The following is a 19,794-nucleotide window of genomic DNA, read 5'->3' as shown; positions in this document are numbered from 1 at the left end:
TGTGTGTGTGTGTGTGTGTGCCTGCCTGCCTGCCTGCCTGAGAAAATGTGGGAGAGGGAGGGCTCAACATAGGCAGAGAGACATACAGATAGATAGAGAGAGAGAGATAGAGAGGGAGAGAGAGAGAGGGAGGGCTCAACAGAAGCAATCCGACAGTGTGAGAGAGACATGCAGATAGAGAGAGAGAGAGAGAGAGAGAGAGATAGAGGGAGAGAGAAAGAGAGAGAGAGAAAGAGGAAGGGTCAAGGGAGACAGGGAGGGCTCAACAGAGGCAATCCAACAGAGACATACGGATAGAGAGAGAGAGAGACATACAGAGAGAGAGAGAGGGAGTGTTGGGTAACCACGAGTAGTTCCACACCTCCTTTCCAGATCCCTGGTCTCTCCCCTCCTCTCCCCTCTCCTCCCCTCTCCTCTCCTCACCTCTCCAGAGCTCCAGGGGCACCATGCCTGCGGGGTGGAGTCTCCCCCGGCTTGCCACGCTCCTCCTGGGGCTGACGGGCCTGAGCCTGGCCTGGGACCACCAGCACCACCACTACGAGGACATGGTGAGGGCTCTGTTCTCCGTGCAGAGCGAGTGCCCCTACGTCTCGCGCGTCTACAGCATCGGCCGCAGTGTGGAGGGACGCCACCTGTACGTCCTGGAGCTCAGCGACAACCCCGGCGTCCACGAAGCACGTGAGTCTCTGACCCCCTGCGGCGTTTTCAGACGTGAGATGAGAAGCTGCGAGAACACAGAGCATTCTGACTGTGATGCCACGATTGGCTATACATTGTGAAAGCTCTAGGTTAGATTAGATTAGATTAGATTAGATTAGATTAGATTAGATTAGATTAGATTTGGTTAGATTAGATTAGATTAGATTAGATTAGATTAGATTAGATTAGATTAGGTTATATACTTATATTATATTAGGTTATATTAGATTGGATTCGATTAAATTAGATTTGATTAAATTAGATTAGATTAAAATGTATTGTCATCATACAGCACAAGTACAATGAAAATAAGTCTGGCATCCAACCAGAGTGCAAATGTAACAGTAAAGTGCAATAGTAATATACAACATACAGGTGCATAACAACTGCATATAAAATATATAAATTAGTACTACTGAGTATTAGTGCTAATCATAATCTAATGTACAGAGTTGTAGCATTAATATTTACAGTGATACAGGTATAAAGACACTATGGTATAAGTCACACTGACCAGCAGTGTAACTAGTAAGAGTAGGTAAGGGATACGTACAGATATAGATATAGTATCTACAGATATGTAACAAGGATTATAGGTACTGTATATACAGACAGATGTGTGGATATATATATATAGGGTAAGAATAAATATATATATATATATACGGTATATACAGCATTATTGTACATGCTATCATACAGAGTTGTATGGGTTATATGCAGGTTTATATGTAGGTATATAGAAGAATTATATGCAGGTATATTAAGACAGATATGTATATATATACATATAAGCTCTAGGTTGTGGTCCTTGGGGGGGGGGGGTATTTACAGGGGGTTACACACAAACACAAACACACACCTGGGAGCAATGCTGGCCACTGGAGCCTTGCTCAAAGGCACCTAAACTGTAGTTGTTGGTTGTTGTGGGAGGTCAGAGAGTGAGTTTCTTCCTCTTCCTTCTTCCCCCAGACGGTCAGGGGGGGAGGGGGGGGGGGGGGGGGGGTCTGACCTAACAACCCTTAGGATTCTGTAACTATTAGGCAACTCTTTCACTCAACTCGGTGATTTGTAATCCGCTGTGTCTAGACATGTCCGCGGCAGCAGAGGAGGATGAGAAGCTCCTTCTGAAAGGCCTGCAGGCGTCTTGATCCATGCTGTACATCACAGCCTGTGGAGACGCGGCACACAGGAATACCACCCTAATACAGTTAATACATGTAATCGCAGGTGCTTTGAAGGGAGATGAGGTTTTTAAGTGAACGGCCCAGTGTTTCCATGCCAACAAGAGAGTCAAATGGCTTTGGTTAAAGGGACAAGTAAGAGGACGGTTGGATGATAGTTTTTTTTTCATTCATATTTTTATTAGAGGTTAGGCACAGTAACAGTCATTTCACATCTGAATGTACATCTTTAGCTTATTCGGGTGTATATGGAATGACATTTTCTAACATCAACTTGGGATATTTTGTCCCGCCGACTTCTTTAAAAGTTTGAACTTTTCTTAACATACAAAACAAAATAGACATCAGAATATTTAAATTAATTTAAAGAAACTAAAATACAGAGAGAAAGAAGAACAAGGTACATGATTTCGCCTTCATAATCAAAGAGTACAAAAGCAGAGACCATTGAGAGATCTAGAAAAGGAAGTAGGGAAGAAGAGGTAGTCAAAGAAAGGGAGAGAGAGAAGGGGGGGGGGCTCGATCATTCAGTGAGTAGGGATTAGATGGGAGTTAAAGCATGTCAGGAGTGGGTCCCATTTCTTTTTTTGGAATGTACTTAGATTACCTCTGGTGGGATATCTGATTATTTCTAAAATTATTTTAAAAAGGACATCACATTGGAGAAGGAGATGGCGTCTCACTATCAAGGAGGTAAAACCCAAAACCCCTAATGGTCTGGAAGTGAATGAATGAATGAAATGAATGAACATTTATTTAATAGATTGCAGAATGGGTACAATACAGTACGGCTCAATACACACAATTGTTAAGGGGATGCAGACCAGAGAAAGACGTTTGTCTTGTTTACATCAGGGTCCCCCATTTTCAATTCATAGTGACATTTATGACATACACAACATATATGACATCATGACATTTATGGCATAGGGACATACATGACATACAGGTATATAGTACAGTTACATTTGTGATATGATATGCAAATATACAGTACTGTTACCCATAGATCCTGACAGAGAGTATATACATATGATGGGGATGAGACTGTACATTAGGAGGGGGTGGGTGGGTGGTAGAGAAATATACATACGGTGGGGAGAGAATATATACATACGGTGGGGAGGAGACTGTACATTAGGAGGGGGTGGGTGGGTGGGAGAGAAATATACATACGGTGGGGAGAGAATATTATACATACAGTGGGGAGGGGACTGTCTATTAGGTGGGGGTGGGGGGGTTTGGACATTTAAGGTGGCCAGTTTCGAATTGCAGCCTCCCGTAGGTGCTCTTTAAGAGCGATTTTGAATGTGGGTAGGGATTCACATTCCTTTACAGCTTTGGGTAGGGCGTTCCACATTGTTGTGGCATAATTGCTAAACGTGTTTAGTCCCTTGTTTGAGCCGAATCTGGGTTTAACATGATTTGTTGAGCTTCCTCTGGTGTTGTGGTCGTGGTATTCACTGACCTTTGGGAAGTATTTTGACATGTAGCCTACATGGGTACCTTAGTCGTATAATGTATCTTGTAGACCAGGCCCATTGCAAGTTGCTGTAATCTGTCATCTACTCTAAGCCATCCTAGGTAGTCAAAGTGGGCAGGGGTGAGGTGGGTTCTAGGAGTAAGGTCAAGTAGTAGTCTGACCAGTTTGTTTTGTGATGTTTGTAATCTTGTTTTTAGCGCCTTTGAGGTGCTTTGGTACCATGATGTGCAAGCATGAGTGCTCCTGCCAGTCTTCAGGGTATTCTTGTTTACCAGAGAGGAGATCCGGTACAAGAATCTAGATAGTTGGTTGACTTTTTTTATTACCTTGGATGCCATTTTGTCACAGGAAATATTTGCCTCTAGGATGGAACCTAGGTATGTAATTTCATCTTTCCTTGTGACAATATTGTCACCCACTGTAACTGAGAAGCCGTCGGTCTTGCTGAGTTTGTTATTTGATCCGAAGAGAATGGACTCTGTTTTAACCAGGTGTAATGATAGTTTGTTATCATCGAGCCAGGTGCAGATTCTGCCGAGTTCTGAGCTGAGGGTTTTTTCAACCTGTAACTTGTACTTGTCAGAGACCAGCAGGGCTGAGTCGTCCGCGAACAAGAACAAGTTGCAGTCACAAGCCGACGACATGTCATTTGCATAAATTAGGAACAGTAGCGGTCCTAGTATGCTTCCTTGTGGAACACCACATCTCACTGTGAGGGGGGGGATAGGGTACAGTTTACCTCCACCATCTGTTCCCTCCCATCCAGGTAAGATTGCATCCAGCTCACTGATAGACTATCAAAACCAATTGCTTTTAGCTTGTCAATCAGAATGGAGTGATTGACAGTGTCGAAGGCCTTTTGTAGGTCCAGCATGACCATGCCGCAGTATTTGCGCGCGTCCACCTCTTGTTTGATGTGGTCATTCAAATAGAGAAGGCATGTGTCAGTGGAGTGGGATGTTCTGAAGCCAGATTGGAATTCGTAGATTCGATCTTTTTCCGCTAGGTACTTTTCGACCTGTTCGTAGAATTTTTTTTCCATGACTTTCGAGATGGAGGTAAGAATAGAAACAGGGCGGTAGTTGCCTGGGTCTAATTTGCTGCCCTTTTTGTGCAGAGGGGTTACTCTCGCAATTTTGAAGTCCTTAGGGACGTGTCCCTGTTTTATGGAGAGGCTGTGTGTGATGACTGGGGTGATGGCGGCTGCTGAGTCTCTGAGGAATTTGGAGGGGATGTTGTCATGGCCAGTGGCCTTGTTAGGTTGGAGGGCGCTCAGTTTTTTGAGTACCTCATCTGTTGTTACTATTTCCAGTTTGTCTTTGCGGACCCCTAGGTTTCTGTAGTATGCTACTATGTGTTCTACCCCATAATGCCCTGAGTGGGAGGGTAGTTTGTTTACCAGTGTTGTGGCTATGTTTGTGAAGCAAATGTTTAAGTAATTGGCTACATCCAGCTTGTCTGTGATGAGCGTGTTGTCCGTCTTTATGTTTATGTTTGAGATCATGGAGTTTACGTCGTTTCTTAGTCTGTTTCTTTCCTGTTTGAGTTCAGTCATGTGGGCTTGGAGTTCACTGCTCGTGCTTTTTGTAAGCTTTGACTGACTTTTACGAAACTCAGAGCATAGTCTTCTGGAACACCAAAGATGGCCAGTTGGATGATTGTTGGAGGAACCACCCGAGGTTAAATAGATAGTTGTGAACCCTAGTCTTACTTACCATGATGATGTAGATCAGTGGAGTCATTTCTAAACACAATCCATGCTGATCCTCATGCTAGCTCTGTTAGCCACAAACCTATGCAAAGTCAATGGGGTCGTGCTCCTGTCTGAAGCTGGCTGAAGCTCTCTGAAATCTGCTTTGTGTGCACTGTGCAGTAGATTTCAGTCAGCCTTCGTCAAGCTCGACCCCATTGACTTTGCACTACTTTGTGACTAACTATCTGTAGTTAATAAGAGGAACAGCGTGGACTATGCTCATGCTTATCACCAGTAAGTAAGAAACAGGGCCATGGTTCCAAAGATCACAACTATCCCTTCAGGTCATTCCTCCAACAATCATACAACCGACCAGTACAATCTTACAGTTACTGCATTTTAAGCTTTCATGTGTAACGAGGTAAACATTAATGATATTGACACAATGGCTACTGGCCACTGAAAGCTATACTGAGTTCTACATTCCAACAAAACAAAATAAAAAAACATACACCTGAAAGGATTAAAAGTGGATGGACGCTGTCTTCACGACTGGTGTTACTTTAGCCTGCAGTGATCTGTGGTGATCTGAGGTGATCTGTGGTGATCTGTGATCTGTGGTGATCTGTGGTGATCTGAGGTGATCTGTGATCTGTGGTGATCTGTGGTGATCTGTGGTGATCTGAGGTGATCTGTGATCTGTTGTGATCTGTGGTGATCTGTGATCTGTGGTGATCTGTGGTGATCTGAGGTGATCTGAGGTGATCTGTGATCTGTGGTGATCTGGGATCTGTTGTGATCTGTGATATTTTGTGATCTGTGGTGATCTGAGGTGATCTGTTATCTGTGGTGATCTGTGGTGATCTAAGGTGATCTGTGATCTGTGGTGATCTGTGATCTCTGGTGATCTGAGGTGATATGTGGTGATCTGTGATCAGTGGTAATTTGAGGTGATCTGAGGTGATCTGTGATCTGTTGTGATCTGTGATCTGTTGTGATCTGTGATATGTTGTGATCTGTGGTGATCTGTGGTCTGTGGTGATGTGAGGTGATGTGAGCCATGCTTGTTGTTAGTCTCTGTGCTCTGTGCTGCTGACTCTGTGTAACTCCTCTTCATGAAAAGTGTATTTTAGTCTCAGACGGCTGTTTTGTCTGCTTGGAGCAGGAACACATAGGCCTACTGAACACATAGTGAACACATTACTGAAACTATGCAAACTGTTTTAGAGTGCTTTTCAGGAGGGCTATATTCATTTTTTTCTTAAAAGGGAACGCCACTCAAATTAAGAATTCCAACATGTTATTTCCATGGCGTAGGAACATTCAGTCAATATAACTCTCTCTCCCAGATCCAGACACCAGAGCAGTATGACTCTGTGATGTCAGAAGGTCTGGAGCTGCACTAGAATGAGAACTGATTTATTGGACCCACAGGAGTTTTGTATTCTATAATCGTGTTCTGAAACAGAAAACAGAAATGTACCTGTATATTCAGAACTCCTGGTTGCTCTCAGTGTCATCTATAACATCATTATACTCAGAACAGTCTCCTGGCTGCTCTCAGTGTCATCTATAACATCATATACTCAGAACATTCTCCTGGCTGCTCTCAGTGTCATCTATAACATTATACTCAGAACAGTCTCCTGGCTGCTCTCAGTGTCATCTATAACATCATATACTCAGAACAGTCTCCTGGCTGCTCTCAGTGTCATCTATAACATCATATACTCAGAACATTCTCCTGGCTGCTCTCAGTGTCATCTATAACATCATTATACTCAGAACATTCTCCTGGTTGCTCTCAGTGTCATCTATAACATCATTATACTCAGAACATTCTCCTGGTTGCTCTCAGTGTCATCTATAACATCATATACTCAGAACATTCTCCTGGCTGCTCTTAGTGTCATCTGTAAGAAGCATTTTGTATAAAAGTATTCTGTACTTCTGTATGACAACTATTAAAGAAACTTGAAACTTGATCTATAACATCATATACTCAAAACATTCCCCTCGGTGTCTCTCAGTGCCATATATAACATCATATACTCAGAACATTCTCCTGGCTGCTCTCAGTGCCATATATAACATCATATACTCAGAACATTCTCCTGGCTGCTCTCAGTGTAATCTATAACATCATATACTCAGAACATTCTCCTGGGGGTCTCTCAGTGTCATCTATAACATCATATACTCAGAACAGTCTCCTGGCTGCTCTCAGTGTCATCTATAACATCATATACTCAGAACATTCTCCTGGCTGCTCTCTGTGTCATCTATAATATCATATACTCAGAACATTCTCCTGGCTGCTCTCAGTGTCATCTATAACATCATATACTCAGAACATTCTCCTGGCTGCTCTCAGTGTCATCTATAACATCTCGCCCAATTTATTGTCTATGGAGTGGCTTCAGACCTTATACCTGATGACATCATGCATTTGAGTGTTAGCACTCTAGTCTTTGATTTGGGAGAGTGTTGTAATATTCTTGGACCATCTCTGACCACAGGACCGACACGTACGGATCCTTAAATGAGTTGTGGTTCCCCTTTAACACTTTCTCGGGTTTACGACCCGACCGTTGAATGCCACGTCACGGCTATTCTCGGGTGTTTATTTATTTATTTTTTATTAGCGATCTGAAATCATATTGCATCACGCGAGCCTACCGTTGGAGATCCAGGGACCGCTGGCGATCAGATGTGAAAAAAGCGCCCCCTATCGTCTCCCAGATGGTAAATCACCCTTTTGGAATGGACTCAATGAAAGTGAATGGGAGAACGGATTTCTGACTCCACATTTTACTTCTCACTGATGCAGCCGGGGTCTACCAGAGTTCATTCTGGAGCCTTTGAGCCGCGCAGATCATGTGTTCTACTGTATACACGGTTGATCAATACATTTATAAATTTTTTCGAATGGCGATCGGAAATTGGAATAAACCATTTGGATACCATCTGACCTCAGGTAAGGAATCTATGTTATCAGTGTTAGGATAATCAGACTCGTTTTCACAGAGATATAAGCGTTTATGTGATATGTGATATGGCTGTTTTTACTGTAAAAGCCATGAGGAAATAAGAGCAGCGATTATCAGCGCACGGCACGAGCGTGCGTGCGCACACATATACTATCGATCATCTAGCTTTTATTGAAAACGATTCATAAATAGGCCGACAAATGACAACGTTCTGGAATATTCCAGTAAAAGGCGATTATCATAGGCATGGGTTGTTTTTCCCCGGAAAACGGGTGATTTTCAAAATGCTATCAAACGGAAATGAAGCGATACAAATACAATCTGCCTTGCCAATGTTGACTGGAAAATGAGTCTTTGATAAGCGACGGGCAGATTAGACACATAGCCATAATTTAAAACATATATTAGGCGATATTAACGTTAACATTGGCCGTGGACCGTGGCATTCAAGGGGGTAAAAAGGAAAACACGGCCGGCGCTCAAAGTGTTAAAGAAGGGAGCGTCACGTGTTCATACAACATCTGCAATTAATTTCAAACATATTTATGATGAGGACACAGTCAACTTTTTGAAGCAGCTCTTTATTCTTCTCCTTTAAAACCCCAATACAATGATTCAATGATGTCTGGTATATTATATTATATATAACACCATGCTATTATATATTATATTATATTATATTCAAAGACATTCTGGAGGAATTTCATTTCATTTTACTTTATTTATACAGGAAAGGGTAAAAAAAGACATTTCACAAAGTACATTTAAACTGTCCTGACTCAGTTACAAACAGTTTTTCCAGCAGGTTCCTTTTCTGTAGCACATGAAACAATAATTTAAATACAAAACAAATAGGCAGTTGCACTACATACAATCATATAATCCTGACAAAGACATTGCATTATAGTCATTATGGACAGCAAGGACAATCATGCAGTCATAGCAGTCAATACAAATCGACAGTATCAACAGAATTAAGACCAAAGAGTCAGATCAGTGATTACAGATGTTTTCTAGCATCAGATGTTGTTATAGATCGTATAGCTTTACGCTCTGCTCTATTGGAACTATCCCTTTAATCCATTCTAATAATGAAAACACTTTCACATGCACACACCCACTTGCCTGGCCACACCCACATCCACTCCTATATAAGTGGGGTCGTGGCCACACAATCAGCTCCTTCCCTACTTTCACCACTGAGAAGTTTTGTGTATACACCACTTTAGTTTAGTGCTAAAAGTAGTTAGTTAGTAAAGGAGCTGCGTTGACATTGTATCTTTGTTTTTTCTCTTTCACAATTTTTCGAGAAGATAAAGCGATAATGTCTTCACCACCGGAGAGTCTAGAAGATGATGATCATTCTGACCTCCACCGGCGCTTCGCATTGGGGCGCGCGCCGCTGAGCAATCCCCGCCGGCATTGTCTCCGGCTCTGCAGCTGGATACTATGCCTCGGGAGGCGGTCGACTGTGTGAGAGCTGACGGTCTCCCTGGGCGGGTGATGTTTTTGCGACGCAAGCCTCAGGTGTGTCAGTTGTGAGGGGACAACTGTGCAGCTTGCGTAGGGTCGGCTCCAGGCTAGACTCCCTTCGTTGCCCCTCATAGCGGCGTGGAGGGGGTTCTAGTTTGATGCCCCACAATAACACAGTGCTCCTCCTCAGTGAAGTCGTAGCTTTGTTTTCCTGGGGCCGTGATTCCGAGTCTGCGGTTCAATTCCCCGGGTCTCTGAAAAACAGATACCCTCTGCCACCGCGCTGGCCCCCCGTTTTTCAAGACGAAAACACCCGGCACGAAGGATGCAAGCTTGGTGTTTCATTATGAGAATATCTCAGAGCTCAAGTCGGCTGCAGCCCGCATACAACGGGGCTTACTGCCGATGCCGCTGTGTCTGGTAAACACTGTTCTGTGAGAGGGACGTGTGTTGCCTTTTTCCCTTTTTCTTTTGGATAAAAAGAGGAAGAGACAGCGGCTGTCAGAAGTGTTGGCCTGTATCGCTATTTTCTCACGTTATACAGTTTCAGTAGTAGCCGCTTAGCTTGCTACTGCGTTAGCTGGTGGCTATCGATAGCCGGTAGAAGCTAAGTGTTAGCCAGTTAGCTGTTAGGCTAAGTCGTTAGCTGGCGGCTACGCTCGGCTAGAAACGTTAGCTTGATGCTATCAGTTAGCTGTTAGCTGTTAGTGCTAAACCCTCTTCGCACAGTCGGATCCGATCTCCCTCCCGTCCTCCACTAGGGGGGGGCTCGGATACTCCCCGATTCTGATGGTTGTAGGGGGCCTCAGCGGGTACATTTGTCGAGCTTTTTGCTCTGCTCAGCTCCTGTGTTCCAATAGAGCAGAGCGTAAAGCTATACGATCTATAACTTAAGGTTATTCTATAACCCTAGTTATATGAGTATAGCAAGCGCTCTGCTCTGACTCACTGAGGACCCCACGGTCTTCTACTTTGGTGGTGAAAGACTTGGGAAGGAGCTGATTGTGTGGCCACGACCCCGCTTATATAGGAGTGGATGTGGGTGTGGCCAGGCAAGTGGGTGTGTGCATGTGAAAGTTTTTTCATTATTAGAATGGATTAAAGGGATAGTTCCAATAGAGCAGAGCGCTCGCTATAATCATATAACTAGGGTTATAGAATAACCTTAAGTTTGTACGCCTGTTTGAAATGTGAGATGGAGGTTATTGCTCTGATGTGGAATGGGATCTTGTTCCAAATTTTGGTGTATGTGTGGAAAAATTATCTTAGTCCATAATTATTTTTGTAAGCCGGTACTGGAATGAGTGCATGTGAGATTGATCTGGTGATGCGTTCTTGGCTTGTATTGTGTCTTGGTAGTAAAGTGTTGGGGAAGAGTTATTTCTGAGCATAAAATAGAACTTAGTGGCTAGATTCTTTGTGTAGTTCTGAAAAGTTGTAGCAGAGGAGTGTGAGAGTGCAGTACAGTGGTGAGTCCAGGGTGGACATTTATTTTGATCTGTCAATGGAAAATAAGCCTTTTTGTAATAACCATGAGATCGATCTGTATATATAACCATAAACAAACCTTTAATATAACCATAATCAAACCTTTAATATAACCATAAACAAACCATAGACAAACTGTGTGACAATACACAGAAGGTTAACCCTTTCACTGCCACACGACAGAAGGTTAACCCTTTACTATCACACTACCGACGGTCGCAGTGAAAGGGTTAACCTGCTGTTGTGTGGCAGTGAAAGGGTTAACCTTCTGTGTATTGTTGTCACAGTAAAAGGGTTAACCGTTTGGTAGTGCGGCAGTGAAAGGGTTATCATAACCATAAACAAACCATAAACAAACCTTTAATTTAACCATAGACTAACCTTTAATATAACCATAAACCAACCTCGCACTGGCCCAAAATTGGGCCCTCATGCCCATGCAAAAAGTCACGGTACTTTACGAGCGTCTAGCGGCTCAGGGCTGCATTTTCGCCAAACATATAAATTACCGTTCGAAAGATTGATTTATTGCCATTCGAACACCACCTCACTCGACCAAATCCGTGCCTCGGTTCTCCAGTTACATGATGATATGTCAGGCGAGCGTCTTTTGACGCGCCACGCGTCAGATGACCACCCCGGACTCCAGACGCTCCAGAACTGCCAAACATCCGCTGATGGCGAAAATAATTGATCAGCATTGTAGCCAATGAGTGTACCTTTCCAAGGATACCCCATGTGGGGGGTGCAAATACAGGAAGTAGGTGAAAGTTGACGAGCGAAAACTAGAAGGAATCACACTTCAGAATGAACAGCCGTGGATGAGAAAATGCATTTTGGAGAGATTTTTTTTCCCGCACGGTTTACCCGGATCTCTCAAAGAGCCATTTCTGAATGGATTTTTAAAAGAGTTTGACCTGTACTACATAAGACTTCAGGCTATGGATCCTCAGTGTTCTCCAGTTTATACCTATTTAAAAAAATTTTTTTTATTATTATTGCAACCACTACAGAAAATGTGAGTATGCAAGTTCAACTCAAGTTCAGACCGCTGTTACTCTATTTAATTAGCACTAAAAGTGATTTACCTTTTTTGCATTAGTAACTTCAGAATTCTATCTTTCAAAAGAAACCAGGCTCATGCATGTTCTATAAGTATAAAGTATAAAGCTAAGCGTTGCAAAAAAAGTATGCAGTCCTCAAGTTCAAGTTAAGAAATGGCCACTTTTCTGGGTGCCTGTTAAGATGTTAACATAACCATAAACAAACCATAAACAGACCTTTAATATAACCATAAAAAAAACATAAACAAACCTTTAACATAACCATGAACAAACCTTTAACAGCTGGTGTTAGTCCTTGTATCTAGAGCTCAGTCAGTCAACTAGAGAATGACAGCATGTTGTCTAGTGTTACTCCTTGTATCCAGAGCTCAGTCAGTCAACTAGAGAATGACAGCATGTTGCCTAGTGTTGGTCCTTGTGTCTAGAGCTCAGTCAGTCAACTAGAGAATGACAGCATGTTGTCTAGTGTTGGTCCTTGTATCAAGAGCTCAGTCGACTCATGTTGTCTAGTGTTAGACCTTGTATCAAGAGCTCAGTCAGTTAACTAGATAATGACAGCATATTGACTAGTGTTAGTCTTTGTATCAAGAGCTCAGTCAATCAACTAGAGAATGACAGCATGTTGTCTAGTGTTAGTCCTTGTATCTAGAGCTCAGTCAGTCAACTAGAGAATGACAGCTTGTTGTCTAGTGTTAGTCCTTGTATCAAGAGCTCAGTCATGTTGTCTAGTGTTAGTCCTTGTGTAGCACTTGTGTCACTAACAGTAACAGCTGTTCGCCACGGACCAGTTCTAGATTCGAATGAGGAGAGGAGTAATATACCCAGTTAAAGGAATAGTAGACCAGAGACAAGGTTACAACAGTGACCGGTATTTTGTTCTTAACAGCAGCGCTAGCTAGACAATTGCAATACATACAGTGAGTAACGTGAAGTAGTGTGAAATATCCCTTTTTAGGTTCTTTCTCTAACCACTCCTTCTTTCAGGAGGGTTAGTTCGATATCATGTTATAGGTTGATTGGATCAACACATTCGGTTCGGTTCGACTCCTTCTCACAAGAAGGTTAGTTCGGTATCAGATTCTAGGTTGATTGGATCAACACATTTGGTTCGGTTCTGACGTCTCTGAGGTTATCACTAGCTAAAAGCTAGGTTTAAGGTTGGACATTAGATGTATCCCTTTTCCGTGAGTAACTCGTTATCTTTTCTTCTGCAATTGCAGATCAGTAAACTCTATATCAGTTTATCATTTCAGTAAACTCTATATCAGTTTATCATTTCAGTTCGGTAGGTAAGTGTTTAAACATATTAATTTAAACCTTTAAGTGTGCAGGGAATGCAAGTACCTTATTAGGTGAAATTACCCTTCAAACTCTTCCTTTGCAGGTGTAATACCAACCAAGTACCAATGGAAATATTCAAGGTTATAGGAATGCAAATACCTTATTAGGTGAAATGACCCTTTAAACTATCTTTCTTTACAGGAGAACCATCAGCGACTCAACTATAATCAATATGTCATCAATGAGATTCAAGTATCTTACTGGGTGCATTGACCCTTTAACTCTTCCTCTTTACAGGAGAACATCAGTGGTTCAGGTATCTTATTGGGTGAATTTACCCTTTAACTCTCCCTTTTTTTCGCTGTCCACAATGCCAGATTCCCACCCGCCAGCTTCCCCACCCCCTAATACTGCCAATTGTATTAGTGTGAACGGCCAGCCAAGCTGGTGGCAACGCCGAGAGCTGGACTCGAACCCAGCATATCCTGCGTTGGTGACAAGCGCAATCTCCGCTACGCCACCTGACCGCCCTAACTCTCCCTTTTTACAGGAGAAATATCAGTAGTTCAAGTATCTTACTGGGTGCGTTCCCTTTAACTCTCCCTTTTTACAGGAGAAATATCAGTACCCATATATACAATGTGCATCAATCAAATACAAAATACAATATCAAAATACAAAAGGTGAAACAGGGTCAAAAGCCTTTGGAAGTCCTTGTGTTCAAGTTCAATCAGTTCGTATCATAGAAAAGGATAGGTCACACCGTCCTTGGAAGTTCTTGTGACTCAATTCAATTAGTTCTTTCATTCCTGATCCAATTCCTCACTGGGAATGAGGAAGGTAATTCACAATCCTACAGACTGTTGAGGCAACAGGGGGTAACAGATCAGGCTCCTGGGTATAGCCCTGATCTAGATATGAGGTTCTTAGGGTTGGCTCGCCATCTTGTGTCGGTCCGGCACACTGCCTCGTCCCGCGTGGGCACACGTGATGAGTGGTGGTCGGTCAGGACTCCTGGGAACTCTTCCCGGGGGTGGAAACGGGGTGGTAGAAAACCTGGCCTGCATAACAGGCATTCAGAAAATAAAAGCTATTTACCATCTTTCATTGCTTTATCATCTTTTCATTGCTTTTAGAATGAATAATCAATCAGGCTACTTTTGGCTATGCTAAGCTAAAGTAGGCTACAATATCACAGCACGTGGGAGCGTCCATTTGACTTATGCTAAATTAGGCTAAAGTGCACTAGCACATGGAAACATTCCTCACATTCCATATTAAACTCTCAAAAGCAGTCGAAATGTGTATAGACCATGTTCTTATCATACAGCATATCAATACAATTATAAGTACTTCTGAAATGGTTTCTTTCTAGTTTTCATTTAACCAAATTGAGCTTGGAGCTTCGCTAGCATGACTCAGGATGAAGCTACATTATTAGCTAGCATACAGTTCGCCGACATGGCTCGTGTCGTGCGGATAACGTTGTTAGCCGATTAGCATTGAGCTAGCAATTTTATACATTCGACAATGAAATAGCACAATATTGATGAAACTCACCAAAACCACTTCTGGAAGTGGTATGTTCTTTAACAGCAACAACCTCTTCGGTTTTTGTAACTGGGGGAATCTTTTATGACTGTTTGATAACTATTTCGTGGTGCTATTCATTTCGGTTCTATCAGCAATGCATTCAGTATCTGGTCATTCTCCGTCAATCTCTAATCTCATCTGCATGAGGTGAGGCGCGAACTGCACACCTAACTCACGTTCTGAGGTCACTTAAAGGGGCAGTGAGGCAATTCAAAGGATTTAGTCAAAAGCGTTGTTAACCTCACATGAATATACATATAACCCTATTTATGTTCTTATTCAATGGCATTAACTATTTATGTTCCTATAACTAAATAGTTATGAATCTGAAACCTGGGTTACACTTGTATCTAGGGCTCAGCCAGTGAAGTAAAGAATTACCGCATGTTGTCTAGTGTTAGTCCTTGTACCAAGAGCTCAGTCAATCAACTAGAGAAGAGAAAAGATGTCTCGATTCCTATTTTAAATTCTTGGTGGTAGGGCTACGTATTTTGTTACATATGGACCACGGACTGGGCCTTTAAAAGTGACTGCCACAGCTCAATAATAAGTGTTTGGATTAGGAATAAAGAAAGTTTCCTTCGGTGTGTGGGGGGGGGGGGGGGGGGGGGGGGCTTGACTTCTGAGAGTTCATGTCAGGAATGTTTTTTTTGGCGGCCGCGGCTGAGTTTGCACTTTTCTTTCCTCTCCTTTAATTTTTTCCGTCTCCTTCACTCAAGTAGTGGCTTCCTGGGCTGGAATGGAAGGATGTAGGTCTGCTCGGCGACAAGGTGAAACTGAAAAACAGGAACCGCACAGATCGAGGAGGAGGACGGGGTCTTGTCCAGCTTAACCCTTTCTCTGTCTGTCAAGGAAGTCCTAGTTGTTCACGTGCTGCTGAGTGTGGCGTTTCTTTACACTCCTCAACTGTTTTCTAGATCTGCTTCTCACCAGGACTTAAACACTACAGAACTGCACTGTTGCCATCTGAAGAGTTGACATTTGACACCTTTTATGATAATAATAATAATAATAATAATAATAATAATAATAATAATAATAATAATAATAATAATAATAATAATAATAATAATAATAATAATAATAATAATAATATAATAATACATTTTATTTGTATAAAATAAATAACGAACCTTACTGTCTTTTACTACTATACTTATACTACTACCTATCATGCTAATATGGCTATACTACTATTCTTATACTACTACCATGCTAATATGTCTATACTACTATTCTACTATACTTATACTACAACCTATCATGCTAATATGTCCACATACTGCTATACTACTATTCTTATACTACTACCTATTATGCTAATATGTCTATACTAATATTCTACTATACTTATACTACTACCTATCATGCTAATATGTCCATACTACTATGCTACTATACGTATACTACTACCTATCATGCTAATATGTCCGCAGGGCCGGACTGGGGAAATAATTCATACCGGGAGATATAGCGCGAAATATAGCCCCAATCAGGCCACTTTTTAAGCGGGGGGTCTGGGGGTCCCCCACCCGGAAGATTTTAGTTACAAAGACTTAATTTCCTGCATTCTGGTGAATTTTAGTGCATGTGAATCACAAACTAATGAGCCAACAATTGCTTAGTACAATGTACTGTTATGAACCTCAAATAAAACTGTTGTGGCACTAGCAATGGTACTCTCTCCACCTTCAAAAAGAAAAAAGCAAAAGCACAACATATTTTTCTATTTACTATTATAATACAGTTAACCACTCTCTCCACCTATTCAAACAAGTCAAGAGCACAATACCATATTCACTTTACTGATGCACTACCCATCAACAGTTAAAATAGCCCTTTACACAAACATTAAATAACAGACCTTTCATTACAATACTATAATAACAGTAGCCACTGCCAGAATAGTGACACATGTATCACGTGTGGTGAGCACACGCATGCATGCACAACGAAGACAGAAGATTGCGTTGTCTCAATCATTTTAACTATAAAATTAGCTCAAAGTATGAGCTCACTGACTGAAATTTCCAACAAAAAGCATCAATTGTCAAATAATATTTATCACATTAACTAGACTAGATGTTTTTGAGGAAATTAGAAAGGGAACAACAACTTAACCCTTGTGTCTGATCAGATTCTTATTTGTTTGATAACTTTGCAGTGATTATGTTTGTAGCCAATGTGGCAAAGGTGTGTAATCTTTGAATTATCTTGAATTATTTTGACTCTCTCTTTCATAAATTGTTTATTCAACTTCAGCCCCAATCATAACCACCACATATTGTTTTTTGTAATGTCAGATTTAACAACTCCTTTTGGGAGTGTGCCATCTGCCATTCCATTCGCCGCCTCCACTGTCAATCAGTTGTATCGCCTGGTCCCGCCTCCACCAATCACAAGCGGCAGCACGGCTCCATTGTGTGTGTGTCCGCGTGAGGGAGAGAGAGTCAGTCAGATAGTTCTCCAACTCTGTTGCAGACAGTGAAATCCTGGTTGTTCCCCACCCACCTGGTTATCTAAAAACTATCGCGCCGCGCCGCCGCCACAACTAGAAACAATGGCCTGGCAAAAAAAAAAAAAAATTATAATAAAAAATATATATAATATTTTCTTTTTTATATAATAGTTTTTTTTTATCTGTGCAGGCCAGGCCACCGGGAAAACTCCCGGTGCTCCCGATGGCCAGTCCGGGCCTGCTACTATACTTATACTACTACATATCATGCTAATGTATCTATACTACTATGCACTCAGAGTGTAACACTCAAGTTCAACACTGTTTGACAACATGTTACTTACCCTTCCTGCGGACTTGTTCACAATTTGTAAGTCACTTTGGATAAAAGCATCAGCTAAATGTAAATGTATAGCACCTTTCATACCAGATTTTCAGCGCTTTACAGCAGTAAAAAATAGCCATACAAAAAAGAAAAGCGGGCGGCTGGGTGGCGCAGTGGATTAAGCGCTCGTCACCAACGCAAGAGACACTGGTATCGAATCCGGCTGTCAGCATTGCCTCCGGCTTGGCCGGCCATCATACTGGCTCGATTGGCAGAGTCAGCAGGAGGGAAGCCGGTGGGTGGGTCCGGGTCGTTGTAAACAGCGACTCCTACGGTTCGGTCGGGGCGCCTGCCCTGCACAGCGAGGGAAGATCTGGAGGGAGGTAGTGTGACCTTCCACACGTTACACTCTCCCAGTGAGAGTCCGCGCTGCCAGGTGAAAAGAAGTGGTGGGCTGGGTATACATGTGTCGGAGGAAGCATGTGATAGTCTCCGCCCTCCCAGACTGACGGTAGGGGGTAGAGTGCGCAACGACCAGGAAGGGGATTGGGAATTGGCATAACGACTAACATTGGGAGGGGAGAAAAACGGAAAAAGAAGGAGGGAAAAGGTAATAAAATTCTTAATTTTTTTTAAAGCAATGCAGAGAATAAGAAAAAGGGTAAAAGCAATGCAAATATGTATTGATAATTTATCAATTACAATTTATCAAATGCAACAAGAATGTGGTTATTAACACTTTAATTGCCGATGACGTGTTTAGACGTCATTCCTAGCCATGCTCATTCTGCCGAAGACGCCGTAACTCGTCTTTGATGTCAATATTTCAAAAATCTGTGATCGAAATCATATTTCTCCTCCGGGGTCCTGAGATATACTGCTGATCTCCACTCAACTCTCTAGCGGTTCAAGAGCGCCATCTGGTGGCCGATCGGCAGATCGCCAACAGGAAGTGACTCGTCAAACAGGAAGTGCTCATCCATAAATCGTCCGGGCACTCGCGATCATTAGCAGGACTCTATCTCAACACACTGGATAATCAATCGCTCGCCCTAACTCAATAAACAACGTTATTTGGACGTATATAGTATTATACAACCTGGAAATGGTTCATCAGGATCAACATCCCATAATCGAAAACTGTATACTTCACGCTGATCGTCCAACGGCGCGAGGAAGATACGGTGAGTTTCAACGTTATTTTCTAACGTCTTCTATACTAACTGATCTGATGATCATATGACCCACACTAGATGAATGGTATAACGTTGCCCACGGAATTATAAACGCCCCCTCGCCCATCCGGTCAACATCAGATGATACGTAGTAACTTCTAGAACCACGTCCAGTTGAAACTTTTTATCTCGCGCCTATTGCTATCAAACTGTATTTCATCATCAATATAATGCATTTGGAGCTATAAATCACGTTCTGGAGAAAGCTGCAGAAAACGATAAAAACATACTTATACTTTAGACCATATTTTAGTATGAATATGTGAATGAAAAAGTATAACATTGATACACCCTGAACAATACATATAGGACATTGAATGGGCCATAATAATGTCAATTTAACAATATAATTTAAAAAGTTATAGCCCTGCAAAGAAGGGGAACTTCTCCATAGACAAATAGAGCTGGCTAGGGATGGTAAATTATGAATTTAACCCATGGCGATCAAAGTGTTAATACAAGTCCTAATGTTCTTACATCAATAATCACACTGCCGGTTATGATGAGTGAATTTCTAATTAGCTTCATAATGTGACAAAACATGCTATAAGACTGTTATAAGTGTTTTTTTTTCCTGTCATACTCTAGTTTTCCTGTTGTACTGTATTCTTCCTGTCTTGCTGTAGTGTTCCTGTCTTGCTGTAGTGTTCCTGTCTTACTGTAGTGTTTCTGTCTTACTGTAGTGTTCCTGTCTTACTGTAGTGTTCCTGTTGTACTGTAGTGTTCCTGTCTTACTGTAGTGTTCCTGTTGTACTGTAGTGTTCCTGTCTTACTGTAGTTTTCCTGTTGTACTGTAGTGTTCCTGTCTTACTGTAGTTTTCCTGTCTT

General features: G+C 42.0%; 1 protein-coding gene across 1 annotated transcript in view; it reads left to right on the top strand.

The window, feature by feature from the left end:
* Positions 1-245: 245 nt before the first annotated feature.
* Positions 246-19,794, top strand: part of cpn1 (carboxypeptidase N, polypeptide 1) — a 62,992-nt gene continuing 43,443 nt past the window's right edge. Inside the window, exon 1 of the mRNA XM_084326217.1 lies at positions 246-678. Within this exon, the coding sequence (XP_084182343.1) occupies positions 447-678 (232 nt within the window). The 5' untranslated portion in view covers positions 246-446. The remainder of the gene's footprint in view (positions 679-19,794) is intronic.

The sequence above is a fragment of the Notolepis coatsorum genome (genome assembly GCF_963971535.1).
Source record: "Notolepis coatsorum genome assembly, chromosome: 12".
Classification (NCBI taxonomy): Eukaryota; Metazoa; Chordata; class Actinopteri; order Aulopiformes; family Paralepididae; genus Notolepis; species Notolepis coatsorum.
This window is presented reverse-complemented; position numbering and strand designations above follow the sequence as displayed.